At 37.3% G+C, this 25,780-nt stretch overlaps 1 protein-coding gene across 10 annotated transcripts in view; it reads right to left on the bottom strand.

Moving 5' to 3' along the window:
* Window positions 1-25,780, bottom strand: part of LOC139934558 (uncharacterized) — a 142,494-nt gene that overhangs the window by 48,729 nt on the left and 67,985 nt on the right. For 5 of the 10 annotated variants that reach the window (XM_071928818.1, XM_071928820.1, XM_071928824.1 and 2 more), the window contains exon 2: window positions 14,070-14,250. In XM_071928818.1, the coding sequence (XP_071784919.1) occupies window positions 14,070-14,250 (181 nt within the window). Of the gene's footprint in view, window positions 1-1,817; window positions 2,006-14,069; window positions 14,251-25,780 lie in introns of those variants that run through there. The other 5 variants (XM_071928819.1, XM_071928822.1, XM_071928823.1 and 2 more) reach the window with 2 other exon arrangements.

Raw genomic sequence — 25,780 nt, 5'->3', positions numbered from 1 at the left:
GTTTAATAAAGATGTTATGAGTATATAAAAAAAAACGTTGTAATGGCTTTTAAAGGAAAGATAGGCCCCTACATGTTTGGTAATCACTGTTAAAATGAATGGCAATAAAAACTTACTTGGTTAGAAGCCTAAGTCAGCTTTCCATAGTATTAGTATAACGCATTTTATGTTTCACGTTTAAATGATGTGGTTAGGGAAAATTATATTAGTTTTTGTACCCCCAAAATTGGAATCAATTGGAATCAATAACAGCTGTGACACTTGTGTCCTTAAGCAAGACACTTATAACCATTGCTTCGTCCTTCGAATGGGACGTAAAGCCGTTGGTTCTATGTGTTGTGTAACGCATGTAAAAGAACCCAGTGCACTTATCGAAAAGAGATGCGCCATAGCACCTTGTAAACCCTTACAAGGTGCTAAATAATTGGGTCTCAGAATTTCTAAAAGTTTGTATATATACTCAGCGCCTTGAGTACCTTGTTTGGTGAAATGTGCGCTAAGACTTCGATATTATAATTAGTATTATTAATCAGAGAAGCATTACGGCCAGCCTGGTTACAGCGTCTTAGCGTCTATGACATAGTTTGCAGTACAAACTACGTCATATTATTTAACTGCCTTTGTAAAAAATACTCTGCTAGGGTTGAAATGTAAGGCCATTAAAGGAACACATTGCCTTGGATCGGTCGAGTTGGTCTTTGAAAAGCATGTGTAACCGTTTGTTATAAAAATGCATGGTTAGAAAGATGTTTTTTAAAAAAGAAGAATAGTCTATATTCTACTTATAAAATATATCTTTCTAATCATAAGAATTTTATAACAAACGGTTACCAACGCTTTTCAAAGACCAACTCGTCCGATCCAAGGCAACGTGTTCCTTTAACATCCTTATACAACTGAATATAGTGTTAAATTGCATCCTTCATTTATTTTTGTAAATAACACCATCTTTTGTTTTGTTGATCTATTTTTAAATTAAGAGATTCTTACAGCATTTTCTGTTACATTGCATGCAATTTAAGAACATTTTCAGGTTGGAAACGCATTGAACCCCTTCCTACCTCGTCCAAAAATATTAACAGTCCTGGAAAAAAATGTACACCGATTTAAAACAAATTTTCAGATCAGTTTATAATACATAGGCCTACATTAACAAACAGATAAAAAATAAGATCCAATTTGACTTGAAACGCCACAAATGCCATCCCAGAATCCAATTAATATATACCGCGGCGACGACACGTACAAGCAAAACATGATCAATAATAAAAATTTAATGTAGTGAGAATTACGCTCTATCTACAATTCAAGGTCATCTGTTCACACACGACTTTGAAAAACCATCTCTGATCCCAATTAAAACTTTAGCCACAACAAATTTCCGCCTGGAAATAAATAAATTCACACGATTGAGGGAATCCATCGTAATCTTCACAAACATCCCCTTGTATAATGCTACCATGCTGTGTGCTGATGCTACGCAAGCCAGTCAGCCATTCATACCACACACCACAACACAAACCCCTCATGTATAAACACTTATACTGTACATATCTCCACACATACACACACTAGGCCTACAAATCCACAACAGAAATACATGTACTGTACATATGATGCTATACAGCACACAGACAAAGAGAAGTCTGCTACACATTTGAGTCATGCAATACACAGTAGAGACCTATTATTAATACACACACACAAGGTCGACCGGTCAACCTACCCACAGGCACCCCTATATCTGGCCCTCCCCACGATGACAACAATAAAATCAAACAGAGACTCACACAAAACGAAATATGGGGGGTATTTACCTGGAAAATTCAACGGAGGAGGAAAGTACGGGAAAGGCATCTCCAAGCCTGCTGTCGGGTAGATGTTCCCGTTATTCACGGCCATGTTTATATGTCCAATAGTTACCGTCAGCCTGGTTCACACAAGCAATGTGGAGACTAAGGCTTGTGGGAGCTAGATCGGTGAGGCCCCGACACAACACTGTGTGTCTCATGTCACACGGCCAACTTGTGTACAACAGATTATGCCCCTGAAGTGTGTGCTATTGAGTCGCCATTCAATGGCAGCATCTACATGGCAAAGGTTGGGCCGCCTCCACTCAGCCTGTGGGGGTGGGGATAGGGGGGGGGGGAGTCATAAGCCACAGGACGGGCAGTACTCTATCAACGCTGCACATATAGATACAGACCCGTTAATACGTCATATTGAGCGAACAAAATACACCTCTGAAAGCAATGGATGTGATGAGCTTCACTCTACTGTGCACTATTGCACCCAGCGTTTAATCCTATAAGAAGATAATCCGCTAACACCAGTGAGTCAGTAATTCTCTCCACTATACACTGATCCATTTTATTTCAGACGAGACGCATCAAGGAAGGAAAACACAGCCACATTCTGACAGTAATTTTAAGATGGAAAGAAGATTTTTTGCTCCAATTTGTAAAATGAGGAATGGGAAAACAACCCATCAAGTAAACCAGTAATTTGACATAAATACGACCTAGTTTATAGGCACAAAGTGCTACAACAGGACTACATGTGTTTAATCCTGTCTAAGCCTAATCCTCTTTAATCCTTAATCCCTTGAGAGTACACCATTAAAGAGGATTCACTAATCCAATTCAAATCAATTTCTTTGTCAGGAAATCCAGAGTTTCCTTGCATTAACAAACCACTAAAGGACCTCACCAACCAAATTTACCTTCATTATTTTTTTCCTGCCAATAAACGAGCATTTCACACCACTAGGTCAACAATTTTGAGACACCATTCCAAGTTTTACTCAGGACACCAAGAATTCCTATGCAAATCTTCACATTTTCTGTCACACTCTTAAATCAAAACCCCTCAAAATTCTATAAACAAAACTTTAAAAATAAATACAAATTTTGCACAAGGTGAACCAAAGTAATATGAACAATGGGGAAGTAAGCATTTGATGGAAGCTATTTCTACCTTCATGGTGAAAGGCAGGGTATAATTTTGATAACTGTGATAATTGATACCAATATCCCTCACTTGGTGACATGTATCATAAAATATGCATATTAAATAACAAACCTGTGAAAATTTAGGCTCAAAAGGTTATCAAAGTTGCATTCAAGAAAATAACCGAACATATATTGATACATCAACATGCAATGCCTAAAATCACATAGTTACACATCTTTCTCTTAACCTTTATTAAAACTTTGGAAGCTCTCTGGTGCTCTTTTACCAAGTAATTTTGTATGCTCATCAATTTGTTTGGAGAAATTACCAAAGATAAATCCTCCCTCTTAACTACCCCTGCTCTGGAGTAGGGGTAAGCATCTTCCTCCATGGGGTAACTTAGTGGTAAAAACAAGAGGTATGAAATGTGCAACCAGGACCCCAGGGGAAAGGTACCTCTGGAGGCAGGAACGGTGTGAAGATGCGTCAGGGGGTATAACCATGGAGTAAAAATAGCCCCAGGACCTCCCAGGGGGCTGTATTCCACGGAGATAAGGAGATACAGTGTGAAAGGGCTTATGATTTTATCTTGAATGAGTGTTTTCATATTACTTTGTCTCGGATATAAGCTAAGATGAACTAAATCAGAAAAATCTGGAACTAAAAACTTATATGTTACAATAATGTCTGTACCATGACAAAAGTCCTATTTTAAAAGTTATGTAACACCGACCCAGTTAATATCTGAGTGATTATAGATTTGATTCATCACATTCTCAAAGTCGACTGACAGGTAATTATCAAATCCTCCAACCGTGAATCATCTATAAGCTGACCCCCCTTCCTGCACCCCTCGTCCTCCCCCTTCCCTTACTCCCAACCCCACCTGGCCACTTAGCAATCTCCACCTCAACGCCACTCAAAAGCAGATGCGCTGCTTCCCGATAGATAAGACCGAACAGGGACGATCACCGACGCCAAGTTCCCTCCCTGACTAAACTAAACCCCCTCCCCAAGGTTAAACCACACCTGTATGGCCTAATGGCACGTGCCATCTAAACACTGTTCAAGCCAGATGGTTGGTCTCCCAACAGATAAATGGCGGGGTTGATCAACGACACTGCTGCGCCGTATACCAATGATGCTTCCTCAGGCCGCATTTCAGTTCATGAAAATGAGACGTTTGTATCATAAAAACGTCTCTCTCGCTCCGTCGACAAAACAACCCCCCGTCCGCTGAGGACGATCATGATGATGATGGCGACGATAGCATTAGCATAATGAAGCCTTGACAGCAGATTCTACGGGCTAGAGACCTTACAAGTATTAAACATGACAGGGGTTATGAAAGGTGAATTAACGGAATGAGGCATACGGCACATACACTGTGCTCCAGGGTTAATATGCAAAGCCTTAATGGATGTCTAGGAATAAAATTACAAACATGTGCACGTAATCTTCGGAGGATATCAGTGTTTTTTGTTTTTGATTTGAAGTTGTTTTAAATATTTATGAGTTGATTCACACGATAACAGCTCATACAGGGTCTATTTTCATAAGATGCCTGTGAGCACTAAAACTTGCTTAGCACAGACAAACCTTGCTAGGCAGAAACAGGTTACCAGCCATATATTCCATGAAGTATATATTGTCAGGACTGGTAGCCAGTTAAGTTTTTTGTTAGAAATTTGCTAAGCAAAAAAAATTCCCTGAATGATAAATGTTAAGAAGGGAAAAATGATGCCTAGAAGAGATGAAGAATCTTGAAAGGAGAAAATGTGCATCTTAAAATCAACTTTGAGTGACAAATTTTGTATAAGCATAAATAACTCTCTGTTACGAGAAAAATGTTGATATTGCTAAATTGGCAGGTAATGATGTACTGTACCGGTACTCAATATGGCAAAAATACCTTTGTGAAACCATAGACCTTTCTCTATGGTGAAACCAAGGAGGTGATGAATATGTGCTTGAACTAGGTCAATATAAAATGTTCTTGATTAGGCAATATTTCTGTTTGGACAATGATGAGGTGTTCAAAAACAACTATTGTAGTTTAAAACTTTGTCCCCCCCCAAAAAAAATACATAGGAACGTTGACTGGGAGACAAACCCACAAAAAATCATAACTTTCTTTGAAATACACAATGCAGTCTATTGAAATGTGAACTGTTTGCGAATATATTTTACCGTTCAGAGTTTTGAGAAGAAATTAGTGGACGGGTATTGTGTAATAAGAGATGATGTCAGAAAATTAATTGCGTAAGCTGAGAAAATAGCCACATCACACCTAGGGGGAATCTCTTTCCGACTCACACCTCGGGGCGTTCTCCCAGCCCGGTTCGGCACGGCGATATTTTCCACGAGCGTGTCATAAATGCTCTTTACTGAAGGACAGGAAACACTTCAACGCCCCCGGTTGGGGGACAGAAGCGAACCGGGGTGACAAATCGCCAAGTGCTACGAGGAGGGAGAGAGAGAAGGAATGAGGAGATAGAGGCGGCAAATTAAATGGGATTTTTTTTTCCTTGACGACCCTGAGTTAACCTGACTTGTGATACTTTGGGCGTGTTTTGTTTATAATGCGTAAGAAGTCATATCACACTTAGAACTGATTCTTGAGTATCGACTTTTAGATGAAGTACTTATACATGGCTTACTGGTTTAGACAAGGGGTTTATGAACAATGGAACTAGTAAGCCTGAAAAGATTTGCATAGCAGAATGGGCAACAAAGTTAATTTTGGTTGTGATCTTATGGTCCTGTATTTGTGGGGAGCGGGAGAGGCAATTTTTTTATTTTGGGGATTTTTGACATTTTTTGTTTTCATTTATCCAGGAATTTTGGGGGGCCTGACTCCATATTTTTAATGTATCTTATTGTAACAGTCTTGAAAAATTGCCTGTGGGTCGAAAATTGAATGAAATGAGCTAATAAAAATAAAAATAGCTAATATTATTGGTTTTTTGTTTTTGGTTTTGGTTTTTGGTTTTGGGGTTTTGGGTTTTTGATTTTGGGGTTTTAGTTACTAATTCCACAATTTTCTAAATATGGCTTCAGACAAATCTGATTATTTATGGCAAAAAAGTTTGGGTTTCACCAGTAAACTACCGCAGTATAACCAAACTTAATGGGTGTGTACAAAGTATAGGTACTAATACCCTGTTCAATCCTTACCATTAGAAACAAACTTGACAAAAGAAATTCTAGAATATATCATCTTACATTTGATAGTAGTGTCGGTGTCATTTTGCACAAATACTACCCATACAAAGCAAATGTATGGTGTTAGTGCTCAACCAGTCAAAAGGCAGGTTCAAAATGCAAGTATTCAAATAGCAGTCTGTGCTAATGCTAAATAAAGAAACTCAGTACCCAGATCCAGGCCTGTTTCTTTTTTGAAAGAGCGAGGGCACCAAGGCATTTTCTCCTTGTTGTAATTGTAAATAAACTGTAAACATCTACTGGAACATTTCCAGGACACCAAGGCAATGACCAGGGCCATGCCCAGGAAAAAATTCCCATTGAGTCCCATTGATATTTTGAATGGGATTCAATGGGATCCCATTGTTTCAATGGGATTCAATGGGATCCCCTGTGGATCCCATTAGATCCGGTTGAATATGTCCCAAATTCCACCTCAATCCCATTGTATCCCATTAATCCCATTCAAATTTTCAATGGGATCCCATTAAATCCCATTGATTTTTTTCAATGGGAATTTTTTCCTGGGTGGAGGGCCATTGCCTTCGTTGCCTCCATGATTTACCAGGCCTCGAATCTCAGACAAAATAATAAAATAAGCAATGTACTTGCATGTACATATTCAAGATTTATATTGACTGTACACAGTGGTCTGGCATGCTGAAGCGGTGATTGCGTAGGATTGCGGTGATTGCGTTTGTGTGACTTATTTTGTCTCGCAAAATACTGTCATTATAGTGCGTAGTGCAATTAGTACTTGCATTCATCCACAGTGGATTAAAGGCACAGCAGCCGATTTCACGAAACTTTACGCAACTGCTTAAGCCCACTTGCGAAATGTTTATTTACCCCCATCAACCTTGCACAAGTGAACTTACGGAGTTGCGTAAAGTTTTGTGAAATCGGCTGCTGGGCCAGTGATGTACATGTTTGTTTTTAAGTGTTTTTTTTTTTTTTTTTAATGTCTTTAATGCACAGTGCTATTATGTTCTCGCAATCATTCGTTCACTTGGTCTACACGGCCTGGGCCAGTGGTTTAAAGTGTGCCAATGAACTCAAACATGTAAGTCTGGCAGTGTTTTTGGTTTGCAATTTTTATAATTATCGCTACTGTTAAAGGCAGTAGACACTATTGGTAATTACTCAAAATTCTTATTAGCATAAAACCTCACTTGGTAACAAGTAATGGGGAGAGGTTGGTAGTATAAAACATTGTGAGAAACGGCTCCCTCTGTTAGTAACATAGTTTTTGAGAAAGAAGTAACTTTCCACGGATTTTATTTCGAGACCTCAAGTTTAGAATTTGAGGTCCCGAAATCAAGCATCTGAAAGCACACAACTTCGTGTGACAAGAGTGCTTTTTTCTTTCATAGTTATCTCGCAACTCCGACGACCAATCAAGCTCAAATTATCACAGGTTTGTTATTTTATGCATATGTTGAGATACAGCAAGTGAGAAAATTAGTCTTAAAAAGGGGGCAGGTAATTGTGGCAAATATAGTACCCTCACAAAAAAATAATCTTCTAAAAGATAAATACAGTTGATAGAAATGCAAAGAAGACAAGTAGATTTAATAGATGTTAAATGGGTAAAAACCAAAAATTAATAGACAAGTAGATGTTTAAAAACGTCCTTCACAAAATCGATAAAAACAACATAGTCATAGGTTTTATTCGTCTGGCTACCCTTGCTACCTGCACAATCTACAACTATAAATTTGTAACCGTACAAAACAATTTCAATAACCCCCCGAGAAAATTGTCCCTACTTGAGGATTATTTTTCAATAAAAGCACATACCAGGCATAAAATATTTAACGATCCCTCTAAAGCGACGAGAATCCGCAAACTGCAGAGACAATAGAGAAAGGACCCCCCCCCCTTCCTTGCCAGTCATTCCCATAGCACATCCCTGTTGTTAACTGGTATACATTGGTTCACATAGCGGCATCATCCCAATCACCAAGGACTAGAGAAATAAAATCAATACACCGCTTCCGCTAAGTCCTTGAGGAACCTACGCTCTCAGATCGTGCCAGAACACAGGAGATGAGACAAAGAAAGATTCCTCGAAAGAAGAATTTGAAAAACCGGAGACTATGAGGTGGATTTAGTAGGTCAAAGCAGCTGCTCTTTTCATTATTGTATCATCCCCTTCAACCCCCCCCTCCCAACTTTATCTCCAAATTATTCAAAACACTGAAAAGAAAGTGTCAGACTTTCAAATATTTACAATAGCATTAGGAATGAAAATAACCAAACAAAACAAACCCAAAGGTACGTACCTAATGAAAGTTTGTTCACCTGCACATACAATTCCAGACACCAACACTTAAACAGCAGCATTCAGATGAATAAAACACACACATGTTATCTTTTTACCAACAGATTAAATAACCCTATTTGAATCTCTTTAGTGTATAAAGATAATCTTATCTGATACCAGCTCAGATGCTGTGCAAATGTTGGTGACTGATATCATGGGGTTGGGTGGTAGAAAAAATAAAACTGGGACTGAATAAAAATCTTACGATAATGGTTTTAAATTGTACTGGGGGAAAAAAACCTGTAAGATTTGATGTGGAATATAACTATAACGGTATAGAAGTGTACTGGAAAAGGGATAGTTGACACCGAATACAACTAAGAGGATAGTGGTACTGTACTGAAATAAAGGGAAGGCAACATAGTTGATATCGAATAGAGTTGAACAATTGGTATCAAATTGTACTGGGAAAGGAGACTTTAATAGTTGAAATTGAATAAAACTATAATTACAATGGTATTAAATTGTACTGAAAAAAGGGACATGTAATAAGTTGATATCAAATAAAACTAAACAATTAGTAGTGTAGGGAAAGGCACTGTAATTGTTGAAATTGAAAGGCAGTGTAATAGTTGAAATTGTATCAAACAAGTGATATTTAATGGCATCAAAATGTACTAGGAAAAGGAACTTCAACATTGACTAAAACTTAACAATAATGGCACTAAATTGTACTAGGGAAAAAGACAAGTATAAGTAGATAGTTGATAGAGAAAAACTGAATGATAGCGGTATTAAATTATACGGCAAAAGATACTGTAATAGTTGACAAAGAGTTCAAGAACAGTCTTCGGAGCTTTTCACCCTTGATGATGAGCGGACATGCGTGAAATTTAGAAGAGTAAACCAGCCATCTGGTGTCACTAATTTTTCAATGAATGCTAGTCTGATTAGTGTAGTCCGTTTTTTGTTTTTGTTTTTGTTTTTTTGTTTTTTTGTCTCGCTCTTTAAAAACTTTAGAGTAACTTAATCAAGATGGCATTAAACATACAGCTTTTTGCTTGAGTGAACAAAAGCTTCTTTTTCTTAAGTGTTCAACGTGGAAATAAAGAGTGTAAAAATGTCAAGCCAAAATTTATATTAAAAATTTTTTTTCTGACAACAAGAATGTTATTAATTTTTGGTTTTTACCCATACACCGATGTGTGTTAGCACTGTATACTCAGTACTTTCCCCGAGTCCTATGAAAAAAACATCACAGGCATGTTACTCGGGTGGGATTCGAACCCACGACCTTTGCAATTCTAGAGCAGTGTCTTACCAACTAGACTACCGAGGTTGCCCGGTAGCTAGAGGCAACTCGAATCCTATGTTTTGGCAGCGGGTACCCCAATAAGAATGATGGTAGAAATGGTTTTCATTCTCCATACTAATACTAATACTATAGTAAAATAACAAAAAAATTAACATACGTGCCACTCTTACACAATTTATAGCACTGATTGCCTTATGGCAAAATTATCCAGTAGATCTCCAAAAAAAAGTAACGTTCATAAGAGATGTTAAATTTGCATCTGGAAAAAGAATATTACTTTTTTTTTTTTTTTTTTTTTTTTTTTTTACCCATACACCGATGTGTGTTACCACTGTAACATTCACACTCACTTAAAATCACCAAAACAGGTAAAGCAAAAACCAAAGATTTACCGGTATTCCTGTGTTTTAAAAAATCTCAAAATTGAAGCAGTGGAAAAAACAGCAGATCATTATCAACATCTGTGGATTAACTACTCCACCGTAATCCATGTTTCAGTAAACAGTGCCCTCCCCTGAAACACCCCTAATTGACAAAATCACACAGCCCTAATACACAGACCAGAACTACAGTAATTGATTGGTCATTATCAGGTGTCTCCTTCATTTGCATAACAAAGAGGGGACAGGTGCAGATTCCATTACATGGGATCAGCAGAAGCATCCATTCACGTTACAGGGGTGGTCTGGCTCTTGCAGGGGAAAGGTTTTAAATGCACTAAATTATGCATAGGTTGTGTTTACTAGTCGGTTGGAGAGGCGGGCCTTAAATTCTGATCAATTATGCAGGGGCTGATGATGTCATACACTCCAATGTTTTGTTTGTCTGTTTCTATTTACATGTGCAACTTGAATAATGTTTACATCATTACGGAGGAATTTTATTGGCTAATGAACAAATGTTTTCTTTATCCCTGATGCAAATTTAACGTCTATTATATAATGTTTTTTTGCTACTGTAAACCCATGGCAAACGGCAGACAATAGCAGTAGAGTTCCAATTTGTAAGTAGTTGTACCATGGAGGAAATACCAGATGTTTGTAAATAGCTAAAAACTGATTTTTATTTGCACAACAGTTAGTAACACACCATGTTTTTACACACAAAAGAGCTGATAAATATTCAAGAATCCTTCTTTTTTTAGGTGATTAATACGTGTTCGAAATGGTTTCTGGGGGTCTGTAACTTTTGACTGTTGTTATCTTTGCATAATGTGTGCATAGTGTTTATTGTAGCCTACGGTTCTAGTGTATTACTGTATACTTTAATGTCTTTAGACTGGCAAACCAAATTGAATTTCACGGTACATGTGTCTATGGGTATATCGTGACAATAAAACCATTATAATAGCCAAACCTCACGATCACTGTATCATGTAGACTCCTCTGTAATATTTAAGATAATAGTTAAATATGGCAAATAGCATAAAGATATACAAGAAGATTTTTCAGAGTTTTACTCTTTAAAATTTATGAAATGTTTTCTTCTTAGCTGAATCTCTCCAGGCAAATTTTTTGAATTAATTTTCTAAACACAAAGCAATAAAAATAATAACATTATCAAAAGCTTTGATGAGACTTTATTTTTTTTACTTCAACTGTTCAGCCACAGTTTCCAAAACAGTGCATTCTTGCCTAAAATGTGTAATCATAGTCTTTGTTGTTGCAAAGAAATTATGGATTTGACAAAGACAGTTTGCAGGGAATAGTCTGTGCATCAATCAAATAGATAGATAAATAAACTGACTTAAAATGTTTTGTTCAACCAGGAGAATTCCTGCTGCTTTTCTGCAAACATTTTAACAGTCATAAACAGGCATGATATGCTTGCCTCTTAAAAAAACAGTAAGAACATTTTTATTGAGTACTGATATAATATGATATCAAAGTCTTATATAGTGCACGTCCAAACAAGGTACTCAAGGCGCCGAGTATATATACAAACTTTCAGAAAGATATGTTATTGCAGTGATGAATTCTGAGACCAACACATGGGACCAACGGCTTAACATCCCATCCGAAGGACGATGCAATGGGTAAGTGTCTTGCTTTAAGGAGTGTTACGGCTGGGGATTCGAACCCACACTCTACAGATCAGAAACACCAGAGTTTGAATTTGGTGCTCTTAACCGCTCAGCCACGACACTTCCACAAACTAAAAATGACTTACTTGTGATGAATTACATGGTATATGTTTGGATAAACTTTTCAGGCAAATAAAAAAGTATTTTGCTGATTTTTCAGAGGTTCAACAACAATCTGAAACCAGACTTAAGACGGTACAATTCATGCCTGCATAAAAATCACATATCACTAATTCATAATCTGTCACGAGCAGTAGAAATAGAAAACTAATCCTAAAGCCTTTCTTTTCAGAAACATACTGGTAGAGGGATTATAATCCACTTTTCCCGAGGATTTACCAGGCTTCTGTTTGATTAAAACTGCAGTTGGTTTCATCAACCAGTGAACAATTCTGTAAAACCATTGATTATTTTAAAATTTATTTATAGTTTAGGGTGAACGTGAAGATTTAACCTGGCCTCTGGATTAAAGTGCCGGCGCTCTTCCAACTAAGCTGTCTAGCCCTAATGTTGGTGGTCTCCTTGGTGTTTTTTTTTCCCTTCAAATAATAAACCCCCATGCTATGATCGATGATCATTTACTCCAATATTGTTAAGAGATACATGTTGTACAGCAGCTATTAAGGACAGATAGGTTGATTGTTTTAATCCATACTCATTTTTATTTTGCAGTACCGCAAATAAAAATTAAGAAAACAAGAATTTTGTCCTTTAAGTTTGTTAATTGCGAGGAATTTTGTGTATAAATGAGAACCAACCTCTGTTTGTTTTTTTCAGTTACCACCAATTTAAGCATCAGAAGGAGGGAATATCGATACCAGATAAACACAAACCTTAAGATAAGAATCCAAAAGGAAAAGACAAAACTAAACCATAGAGAAAGGACCATAGTGATCACCAAAAGAATACATATATTATAATTATTCCCAATGGATACTAACAACAGCCCCCTCTATTGAGCAGTCATGAGTAGATCATAGTGCGAGATATAGGCTAAACACACAATGCAGCCGTCATAACCTACAAAGTAGCTTGGACAGATCATACCACATGAGGGCGACATTTGAAAAAGGAGAGAGCTTCTTTATACCAAATTATGTAAAAATATTTCTGTGTGAAAACCAGAAATTTGCCTCACACGTCTCTATGCACACATTAGAAGCATATTAATTTTTGTTAAGATAATCAGTTTCCTGCATGGATAATCATTTTGTAAATGTTTATCTTTGTTTCAATCTGCAACAAAATGTTCCATGTAAATGCGCTTTGGCATTTTGCCTTTACAGACGTAAAAACACATAAAAGATAATATTTTGAGTAGTACGAATAAATTGCGCTGTTTAAGATAAAAACATTTTCAAGCACTTCAAAAAGACTGTGGGAAATGAATTAAACCAGTGTGAACAACAGTGCAACACAAAACAATTCTCTGCAAGTAACACATTTCCAAAGACAAACTGTCACATGAGGGGGTAGTTCCATACAAAGAGGAGGATTGGGGATCAGAAGGCTCTGCTTACTATAACCATAGAGAAAGGACAACGCTATAACAAAGAGTCAGCAGGGAATTCCGTGATTACACAGGCCCAATTTCATAAAGCATGTAAGCACAAACATTTGCTTAGCATGACATTTCTTCCTTGATAAAAACAGGATTACCCGTTTGGTTGGTTATTCTGTTTTTATTAAGGAAGAAATATCATGCTAAGCAAGATGTTGTGCTTACAGGCTTTATAAAATTGGGCCCTGGTTACTAGAGAATTTTGGCATGTGTGCATGCGTACTACCTAACTCTGTTGACCCTGGTTCGAATCCCTCCTTAGACCAGAGCCTTGCACATTGAATTTGGTTTTCACTCCCTACCAGGGCCCAATTTCATAGAGCCGCTAAGCACACAAATTTGCTTAGCATGGAATTTCTTCCTTGATAAAAACAGGATTACCAACCAAATTTCCAATTGTTGTATATTGCTAGTTACTGGGATTCAGCTGTTATTTGCAAATCCTGAAAATCACTAGAACATTTTGTTGGTAATCCTGTTTTTACCAAGGAAAAAATTTCATGCTAAGCAAATTTTTGTGCTTAGCAGCTCTATGATATTGGGCCCTGACTGACAAGGTTCCCCCATGTGGGGTTTCCCGCCCATATTGTAAGTTTCTTCACTGTCTCCCATTCATCCTGTGATAGGATCTTGCAGTGTTAGATTTTCAAAAAAACTAAAACTAAAATACAAAGATTTTAAAACCTACCTGCAGATGCTGGCCGGCTGTTACTGCTACCTGACTTGGGAGACAAAGACGATTGCACTGAGTCTGGGTTGCCGTGGCAATGCGAGGATGCATGCTCCCGTTCACCGTCACTATCGCTATCGATGACGATGACGGACTCGTTGCGTCCGTCTCCAGTCTTCCTATCACTGCTTAAAGGCTGCTGCAAAGAAAGAATTAAAGAGTTTAAGTTTCTTGGTAAATTAAAGGGCTTGGGTACTCTTTGTACTCGTGACACATTAACACTTAAACAGACAGTTAAACTTACAGAGTTTAAAGATAATGATGGTATAAAGCTTCCCTTAAAAATATTACTTGCTGAGGTGCTGTAAATTTTAAGAAATGAGTAAAACAATTTCATTTTTTCATTTAAAGACAGAATTTGGACTAATACAGGCCGATTTATTATTTTTTTTATTTTGGGGGATTGGAGTTGGGGCTGAAAATGTTTGAGGGAAGTTCAGATTGAAGCTAAAGAAATGTGTAGTGTACATGATACTTGTTGGGCTAGGAGAGTTTCTCCCGGTTGATATTATGTTCACTTGAATGTGATCACTTCACTGCTCAGAAGTTATTCAACACTTACGACTTACATGAGTTAATTAATGACTGGTTTTAACAGCTCATCTAGGGAGTGCTTAAGTTGGGAAAGAAGAGGGTCTTTAAGTAAGTTGATGGTGTTTGCTCTGATGCTCCTCATCTCATTCATTCATTCAATCATTCATTCATTGCATTCAACCAATTATCAGTTCTTCATTAGGCATCAAGCCAGTAAATTACACACTAAGGTCACAGAAGCCATCCATTACAGGCTCCATGCGGAGAACGTTTTGGCCTTGATGTTCTCATTGACACTCAGATGAAACATCTAAGACAAAATGGCATATCTAAGACAAAACGCCATATCTAAGAAAAAACGCTGCATCTTAAGAAAAACTGGCCTTGTAAGAGAACAAATAAACAGGCTGTTGTAAACCTTTTCTGAAGCCACAACTTCATTGGGATAAAATCAAACTATTTGGTTTGTGATATCATCTGTGTGTTATTTTCGCTGTGTAGATTTTGTTCTCTGGAAACACGCCCTTACTTTTTATTCTACTGCCTACTGCAATAAAACAATTGGATTTTAAAGCCATTATACACTTTCGGTACATAAAAGAAATTAAAAGTTCACAGATTTACAAATAATTTACAGGGTTTACAGAAGGTAATGGTGAAAGACTTATCTTGAAATATTATTCCATGAAATGCTTTACTTTTTGAGAAAACATGAAAACAATATCAATTCTCGATAGCGAGAATTACAGATTTATTTTAAACACATGTCATGACACGGCGAAACGTGCAGAAACCAAGGGTGGGTTTTCCGGTTATTTTCTCCCGACTCCGATGACCGATTGAGCCTAAATTTTCACAGGTTTGTTAATATATAAGTTGTGATACACGAAGTGTGGGACTTGGACAATACCGAAAGTTTCCAATGGCTTTAATGCCTCAAAAACTAGAAACATCGCACTTCTACACTGACTCAGACTAGTGCTTGTCATTAATTTTGGAGCAGTTGACATTCCGTACATTATTTCCAAAGTTTTGCTTAGCAAAGAAATTGGCTAAGTGTTTTCTGCTTAACAGTTTTATGAAAATGCCCCCTAGCTTCAAGCTTTTGGCTTCAGCTTGGCTAACTCTCCCTATACTTCAGCACTGTGGCTGTAAGCCACTGGCTGCAGCCATAGCAATGACCTTGTTATTCAATTTAGATCTAGCTGCACATTATGGTTGCAATGAAGCCGAATACACAATAGATTTTACCGGCACAAATGGAGCAACCATCATGTGATCAATACCTAGGAGTCGCTGTGAGACGCATTAACGGATTTACCCAACCTTCAGTCGCTAAACACAATACAGAGCGTACGTCATAAAACCAAGACTCGCGTTCATTATGCTTGGTCTATTTTGTCATGGTCAAGGGCCCCGACCAATCCCCATCAACCAAGAAAAGCCCCAACTCACAGGAGGAAAAAAAAGCAAAAATCTTCTACCCTGAGATTGATGGGTTGCCATGGCAATGCCACTTGAGACATTAAATATTCATTGATTTTTTTAACTGTACAAATGACAATTAGTGTGCATGAGTTGTGCACGAGCTATGATGTATTTGTTCAGAGTAAATGGTCAATGTGATTCAGATTCCTAAATTAGAACTTAAAGCTCACTTTATGATTGAGCAGGGAACTTGCAATCTTTATTATTAATAATACTAATTATAATATCAAAGTCTTTTATAGCGCACGTATACACCAAACAAGGTACTCAATGCGCTGAGTATATACAAACTTTCAAAAAGATAGGTTATTGCAGTGAAACGTTTATAAATCAAACTGAATTACATTCATTTTTTTCTGAATCCATTAAACTTAAAAAAAAAAAACCATGTGGGATTTATAACTGGGGATTTTAGTAGGTGATGTTTAAATCTAGATGCGAGATGTGGATTGTTAGATAGACTATAAATTGTATTTAATTCTTCTGGGAGAGGTTGGTTCTGAGAAGGGCTGGGTTGGATCAGGTGAACCAGACCACCTTCAAAAGAAAGAAGATTAATTTTGGTTTTTACCCATTCACCGATGTATGTTAGCACTGTATACTCTGGTGAGACTCGAACCCACGACCCTTGCAATTCAGTAGAGCAGTGTCTTACCGACTAGCCTACTGAGACTGCCCGATAGCTAGAGGCAGTTGGAATCCTATGTTCTGGCAGCCAGTACCACAACGATATACAAATAAACAGATGTTAAATTTGCATCGGGAATAAAGAACATTAATTTTGGTTTTTCAAAAGAAAGAATATTGTTATTTTAGGTTCAGGCTAAAGGCATGACAGATTATAACCATTATTAATTTTTGAAGGTTTTAATTTATGATTTTTTTTTTTTTTTTTTTTTTTTTCAAGTTACTATTTATTACTTGATAGTGGTATCCCTTTTATGAAAAGGAAAAAAAAAACAGGTTTAAAAAAAACTGTTGCAAACTGCTTTAAATACATGTAGCCACCAAAAAAAGGTACAAATGCAAAATAATTACTATTGCCCTCGACCTATCCAATTAAATGGCTAAAAAAAATATATATATCTGCTAAGGCCATTACTGAGTTTATAAATTAATAAGCATTCCCAAGAATATCCGAAATCTTTTATTCCCTCCCTCCTCACCAATCAAGAATTCTATCTTTAAATCCATATTCCAAAGGCATTGTGCCCTCAATAAACTGTAATTAATCGTCCCGAGATGAATGTAGGTCAAGCAAGGGCAGCAAACACAGCACAAAAAGATGATGTAGAAGACTCAAACATTGGGACGACCCCTTTTTGACAATCTGCATTGTTCCTTAGCCTCAATTTGATTCTGATTATGTGAGTTATCGTGTGGAATCTAAGAGGCACGATTTGACGACCCTGACTACAGACATGCTTCAGGCACTGATTAGACGTTTATGCGAGCTCCATCACGCTGGGATGATGTACATGTAGTTGTTTTATCCAAACTTTAACCGAGTGCTTTACTGGATGAATTCAAAATGGGGACGGGGGAATACAAAGTAACACAAACTTCCTGTAAAATTTGCTCACAAATTACTAACAATTAAGACTTGTCAAGTATTGTGTTTACAGCAACTATTAAAATTTAAATTTAAACTTTCTTGAAAAAAAAAAAAAGTAAACAGTATATTTTGAGAATATTCCAAGAACATTTGTTTGTAACAGTTTGTTGTTGTCACGAGTGCCATCTCAAAAGATCAATTATGAATGACCAATTAAAGAAAAAGAAACATAGTTCTAAAAATGAATATATCCTAGAGACAAAATAAATGTAGGAACATTTCTGATCCTGCCACCACTTTTTCATTTCCATATGGAAAAATTTAGTATCTAATTTACTAGAAAATAATATTCCTTCAAAAAACAAAAAAGTGAACAGGTGTTGAAAACTTAAAACATTTTTCACACTCATTACATCCGTATCCATATAAAATTATTTAGTAGAATATCACTCTTTCACTCCTCATCTGAACAGCCACTTCACACAGTCACTGTAAACAGCGCCCTCTGTTGAGCAAAAACAGCCAGCCTTCATCTGGAGATTTTTATGAAGTTTACATAAAGTTTAGGATCTGGTCTGAACTGTCAAACTGGCGGCTGCGGCTACAGCTACGGCTGTTTCTAAGGGTGCTGCTAAGCTTAGGGCATCCTATTTGCTTCAATGCTTGTTCACATGACGATCAAGCCGCAGCCTAAAGATAATCGTGTTAGAATACGTTTGACAGACAATGAAGATCAAACCAAGACTTTCTCAGCATGCTTGACTTTCTCATAATATTTTTGGAATAAGTTTGTTGTTATTCCAGGTTTACAATTCAACCCCATAACATGACTGTGATTAAAAGGTCGATTAACATGTTTAATAACAAAAAACAAAAGTTTGTAAATTAAAAAGTGATTTTCAAAAACAAAAACAAATCTATAAAAACCTAGTGAATCAAACTGCAGTACCAGTAGGAAGTGGCAATAAAAACAATGTGGACTAAAAAAAAAAAAAAAAAACATCATTTATTTTGAGTTTATGACAGAAAAGTGTAATAAACTTAAACTGTACACTGCATTGCCAGAGAAAGTTTGCCAAATGCAAATAGGTTACCAGCAAAAATACTGCTTGACACATTTCTCTGCTGAGCATAAAACAAAGTGGATTACCAGTCACAAAAATGTAAATTTATGTGATTTTGGCTGGTAAAGCTGTTGTTGTAAAGCAATTCCTTTTCAATGCTTAGCAAGTTTTTGTGCTTACTAAGTTTTATGAAACTGGGCCCAGGGGCCAATTTCATAGAGCTGCTTTAAGCAAAAAAATTGCTTAAGCACGAAAATAGCTCGCTTATTTTACACCTGTTACTGGCCAAAATTTCATGCCATATACATTGCTTGTGACTGGGTTTTAGCTGTTGTTTACTTAGCATGACAATTGAGTGGAGTCTTGGCCGGTAATCTGATTTTTTCGCTTAAGCAAAATTTTGTGCTTAAGCAGCTCTATGAAATTGGCCCCTCAGGTCATACATAGTTTTATGCTCATATTATTATAAAGAGACAAAACAAAATAGTAACATGTAGCTGGGGTCATGGCATAGTGGATCAAGGCCATGCACACATAAAATGTACCTGCAGGATGTACTTTAGTTTTACAGTACATAAATCTCATTTAATGTTCTGCAGCTGTTGACTGAGTACATTACGAGACAGTTGAATGATTATAATGTGCACAATTCAGACAGATCAAAAATTGCCACATGATTGTTTTGATTCAAAGTTCGCTAGTTAACACTGCATGATAAAGATGTACCTTTTTAATTTTTCAAATGCACGTTTTCAAAACAAATTTATATTCCACAATGCTTTTCTGTAGTTTTTGACAAATCTGTTTTTATAAAACTCTGTATTTTTAACTTAATTCAGCCTTTGCTACAAAGTTTGAATGTTTTGAATGAACCAAAAATGCTGATTGGATATTTGGCACCGTGCAAGAGGTCCCCGTAATAATTATTGTAATACGCAGTTCTTGTATAGCATTTTACTACACCTGAGGATGTCTCAAAACGCTGGCTATTTTTCTAAAAGGTTTACGAAGCTATGTACGGAATATTAAACGATTTGTTTACATATCACCATGTAGGACTATAGGTTTACAAGGTGCTGTAGCGCATTCTGCAGCCAATCACACCAGTAAACACTGGGGCATTAAACCCCTTCTCTTAACACTTAGTGTGCTGGGTTTTGAATGTCCATTGCACAAGACACAGGACCAACTACTTTACATCCCATCCGAAGGATGAACCAATTATGGACAAGTGCCTACTGATGTTGCTTTTAAAGGACACAAAATGTCAAGACCAAGACTCAAACTCACACTCTGCTGGTTAGTCAGAAACACCAGAGCCTGATTCCAGTGTGCTTGACAGATCAGCCACAACACATACAGACTGATCAACTGAAATAATCAATGCCATCTAACAACAAGTCTAAACCCCTGAATTATAAACAAGTTTGTTCCTCGCTCCTCAAATTTTTAGGTTTTGTTGAAAGTTTTTCGAGACAAAGCCTTATTAGAATGGTAGATATATCAATTAATACCCAGGTCAAAATTCTAGTTGAACCTAGTTAAACTGTGTTTAACTGGAACTAGTTGAAAACCAGTTGATAAACTAGTTAAACACAGTTAAAACCAGTTGGTTTAATATGGAAAATGGACAGAAACAGGACAGACCTGGGTAGTGGTAGTACAAAGATTGCTTGAGCTTAGTTATTGTACATTTTGGTTTAAGGTAACACCATGTATACATCTACTTAACTTTAGGCCTAGATTTGTTTTTTGAGAAGTTGTCTTCCAATTTATTCTACTGTCATGGATAAGATTTCAGGAGACTACTTAAAGGCAGTGGACACTGATGGTAATTACTCAAAACATTATTAGCATAAAACCTTAGTTGGTGACGAGTAATGGGGAGAGGTTGATGGTATAAAACATTGTGAATAACGGCTCCCTCTGAAGTGATGTAGTTTTCGAGAAAGAAGTAATTGTCCACAAAATTGATTTCGAGACCTCAGATTTAGAATTTGAGGTCTCGAAATCAAGCATCTAAATGCACACAACTTCGTGTGACAAGGGTGTTTTTTTCTTTCATTATCATCTCGCAACTTCGGTGACCGATTGAGCTCAAATTTTCACAGGTTTGTTATTTTATGTATATGATGAGATACACCAAGTGAGAAGACTGGTCTTTGACAAACTATTAATAGTGTCCACTGTCTTTAATTCTAAAAAGAACTGCTTATTAACTACTCCCTGGGCGAAAGGTAGGAAATGGGCCGGGACATACAACTTCCGTGTAGGAGGGGACTTCTCATCATAAAGAAGTAGTTGTTGCTACAACATGAGCTCGTAAAGGTCTGTGAGTTCTGTAAGTATTAAAGTGCTACCTCTGAAGCCTGTTATAATTAGCTTGGAATATTCATGGATCCAACAGAAGGAGGATATATTACAGGCCTGAGGGCACCAAGGCATTTTCTCTGTGGTAAAGGGCATCTATGAGGAAATTTCAACTAATTAAGCAAAATCAGGGTATAAGTTGTGGAAAATGTGCCGTCCAAATAGACTTAAAAACTAACCAATAGGCCATTAATGCTGGAGACATTGAACATGTATTTTAGATGAACTTGTCAAAATTCTGGTTACATCATGACTTATTAAACGACCTTCACCCTCAACAGTAACTACACATGGTTTGTCGTCGGTTACAAATTACTGACCGTTATTGGCTAATGAGGGGGATATCGTTGAAGACGGATGGGCAGGCAAGCAAACAGCTAGTGTGAATTTTTAATGGGGTTCTATTTTCTTTAGTTGCATCATTCTTTGTATTTAACCCTTCAAGTGTGAACATTGAGAGTTAACCTCACCAACCCCCCCCCCCCTCCCTCCCTGACCTTGAGCAATTTTCACACTTGCTGCAGACATCCATTGTCCCTAATGTCCAGGAAAGAAAGGTTGCTCAAAGGTAAAGGGAATGTTCCACCAGGTTTGGTTCACTCATTGGTCATTTAATCCAGAGCTGCCAACATTTGCAATCAAGGAGATTTTATGCAACCTTTAGGGAGATATTTAGGACACAAATTAGTACAATAAAAGGACAATATTGCCATAATCAGGTAATAATGGGTCACATACTGTTGTTATTTTCACAATTCTTGATCTTGTGTGCTATTGAGGGGTAGGTGATCTCATGACAATTGACATGTAAGTACACTGCTAAAATGGTTCACCTGAAGTAAGAAACCAATCGTATTACACCAACAAGTTTTCTTTAGGGATTAACACAAGAAAAATATTCTTGAAATTAGATTTTTACATATTTGAAGAATATGACTTTCAGCATTCCTGTCAAGAAATACTCTGGAATGTACAAGGTCACCCTTTTACAAACAAGCTTGTGCCATGGTCTATACCAATGAATGAATACTCTCATTAGCCTAACACAAGTTCTCAACAAAAAGAAACTGCCAGCATGACCATTCCAGGCCACACGTCCAGACCACATGTGGTCACAGGGAGAGTCCCAGCAGGTCAAGTCCAGCTGTTCTGAGTGGACTACAAGTTGCTCTTCAACACTGACCTCAGACCAAGGACTCTGACCTGATGGTCAGTCCCACATGAATAGTTAGTGCATTCTACAGACAGGGCAGTCTACATGTAAACTCTGCCCTGATATGTGGCCAGGCCTTGAATTTCATTCTCAGAGGGAAACATCAGCAATTTTCCTATAGTAAGGGGCACTTCTATGAGGGAAAAATGGAACTTACATTGGATTTTGCAAGGGGCACCACAACAGAAGCACAAGGCACCACAGCAATCCCCCCTCCCCCCAAAAAGATGTTCCAGGACTTTAACACACTCTTTTACTCTTGTTGTATAGCCTTGATCGAGGCGCTCCAGCCGGCCACGACCGGCATAATCCGAGTCCCCACCGAATATCGCCAGTGCACGTAATAAGAGACATGACCGTACTCGCAACTTCGCTAAGAACTGTATATACAATGTATATGTTGTTCGTGTATGCAGTTGTTGCGGAATCGTGACGCACCGGGATGGGGCACACTACGCCAACATCCTAGAATAGAGGCTACTTGTTGTACAGCAGTCTTCCCCAAAATCCTCTATTGAATCTGGACATCCCCAGAACAAAAGTTCTCCCCAAGCCTGTCAGGCATTCTGGTGCCAAATATTGTAAGTTTGGCCAAAGGATGCTGAATTGAAATAAGGTCTTCTATTTTGTGTTTATCTTCGTTTTAAATGCCCTAATGGGCATTCTGGAGCATTAAAGATGGTTTTATCTTGATGATTTTTGTGAAAATAGGTGTTGGTTTGTCGTTGTATCGGCCTAAATAATAATAATAATAATAATAATAATAATAATAATAATAATATAATAATAATAAGACTTGTAATGCGCACGTATCCACCCTGCTGGGTGTTCAAGGCGCAGTAAAACCAACAACAAACAAAACAAAACAAAAACAAAACAAAAACAGAAACAAAACAAAGAAAAAAACAGACACAACAAATGTCCGCGTATCGGCCAAATTTTGGGCGTATCGGCCAAAGCTTGCGAGCATCAGCCTGATATGCTACAGCTTGTGCACGGAGAGGACCCTTATGAATACAAAAAAAAAAGACTATTATGAGTCTAATCTAATTTCAAGTTAAATATATAGAGATGTAGACTAGTTTTTTTCCGAGTTCAAGAGAAGCTACATAGTTACCCTTTTCTTTCCAAATTATCGGGGATGAACAAAGGTTCATCAGTAAATAATAAGTAAATGCTTGCAGTATTTTGGATATAAACTTCTCAGCAGCGGGCTACAGATCTAGCAAATGTACCAGTAAGTGTCATGTAGGCGTACGTGAACACAGAATTGCATGAAAAGCACATTGATTAAACACAAATGACATGCCAGAAGGACTTAATGTCAAGTCTAATTTAAGTGCAAGGACCTCTCTCGGCTGAAAAGAGCAAAGGCTAAAGTTCAAAACACGCACACATTTTTTCTTTCTTGCTCCGTACATATATGTATATTAACAAGTGCACTCACACTCGATAGTGACACTCGTTCATTGTAAACTAGTCTTTTTTATTTTCAGAGAAGAACACATGTGGGGTAAAGGGGCCCACCCCCATCAATGGTATGCTAGGTGTCAATTTCTAATACACAGCATAAAATAACGGGGAAAAAATCTCCAATTATATTAACATAGAAAACAGCTGCCGAATGGGAAAACGATACACCGAAGTCGGCCGAACGTAAATTGCATTATTGTTGAATGTCACTGGTATCAGCCAGTAAAACGGACGGGGACGAGAAAACTTGATAGTAACAATCATTCACTAAATACGATGCTACAAAGACAAGTTCAATTACAAGACGAAGACATACATGAAGCAGAATTTCTCCTTCTTCTTCTCTGTCTCTCTCCCCTCCGTCTCGCTCCCTCCCCGTCTCTCTTTACGGCTGAAGACAACGTGGGGATACGTTACGCTCTTGGATCATATTTCCCCATCTCTACATCTTCACAATGAAAGATGAGTTTCCAGAATAATGAAATTGGAGGTGGCGTGCACATCGGTACATGTATAGGGACACATGATATGGTTTGGAATGAGAACCATTCAAGGGAAATGGTGTCATCAGACACCAGCAGACGATCGCTCCCCATTCCAGTCTTCCAAACTTACCCCCCCCCCAAACACTCCCCCCCCTCTTTTATTCTAAAAGAGGAATATTTTGGTGATAATAAGGCTGGGCGCTTTACATGAATCTTCACATGTACGGGCATAACAAAGATCCTACCTCCACCCCCACTTTTTTTATTCTAAAAGAGAAGTTTGTTTTGTATTAATAAATTAATAAGGGTGGGCGGCGCTTTGCACAAAGCCTTAAAACTAGAGACCCTACCTTCAACCCCCAAACCCCATTTTTTATTCTAAAAGAGGAGTATTTTATTGATAACAAGGTGGGCGCTTTACACAAATCCTCACATGTATACAACAAAGGAAAGAGAACACTAAACAATAGCTATGTTTTAACCTAGTTTCTTGAGAAAAAAAGCAATACTTCCATATAGATCCTCAAGAAATAGAGCAACCAACAAATTGATAGACCACCCGACAAGGACGGTGCAGCCATTTGTTTCTTTTTCTTTTCAAATAAAGGGATGGAAGGGACAAGAAGCTTGAGGGCAGGAGGATTCCGAAGGATGGTGGAGTGGGAGGTATTGCCCACTTCTATCTAAAGAAACATTAGAACCAAACAAGAAGAGAGAAGACAATGAAGAAGTTTTAGATTCATTTCATTTTGAATTCTCATGTTGGCAAGCAATTTTGTGCTGGTTTTTATGGCATCATTTGCAGTTCAAGGACAGACATTTGTTCAAATTATTTGTTTCTATTAAATTTATCCATTGTATTTAGTTATAAATTTCTTTAATTGTTTACATACTTTTCTTGTTTGATAATTTTTTCTTCCATGTGTCATTGTAATAGTCTTATGATTTCTCTTGGTTAAAAAATAATAATAACAATAATAATAATAATAAAAAAGGAAGAAGAAAATAAAGGAAATATATCAATTACAAATTAAAACTTAGGGGAAGAAGAAAATAAAGGAAATATATCAATTACAAATTAAAACATAGGCCCTTCCCAATAAACATAATCCTGTTATATTAAAGGTACTAATTGCAAACTGCTGGAGTGATGCCAAATATCTGGGCAGTCGCTGACCTACTTATTCCTCTTTTAAAGGAGTAACTTTGAAACGAGGTGCAATAAGAAAGAGACTTTACAGAAAAAATGCCTCTGACATAAAACACACAATGCTTCTAACCGGAGTGAAAGCATCTTATTTGGGGCACAGATACAAGTAGTCATCACACACAGACCTCAAATAATGGATACAAAAAATCACAGCTTCTCGGCCTAAATATAATGCAAAGCGAAGATGTGAATGATAGCATCCATTGTTAGCACGCATCTCTATTGTCCAGGGGAAATAGGCTTGTATCCCTAAGCCTGCACATTTCATATGCAAATA

This window comes from Asterias amurensis, chromosome 3, assembly GCF_032118995.1.
Source record: "Asterias amurensis chromosome 3, ASM3211899v1".
Classification (NCBI taxonomy): Eukaryota; Metazoa; Echinodermata; class Asteroidea; order Forcipulatida; family Asteriidae; genus Asterias; species Asterias amurensis.
Note: the sequence above shows the minus strand (reverse complement) of the source record. Positions and strands in the feature narration are given on the sequence as shown.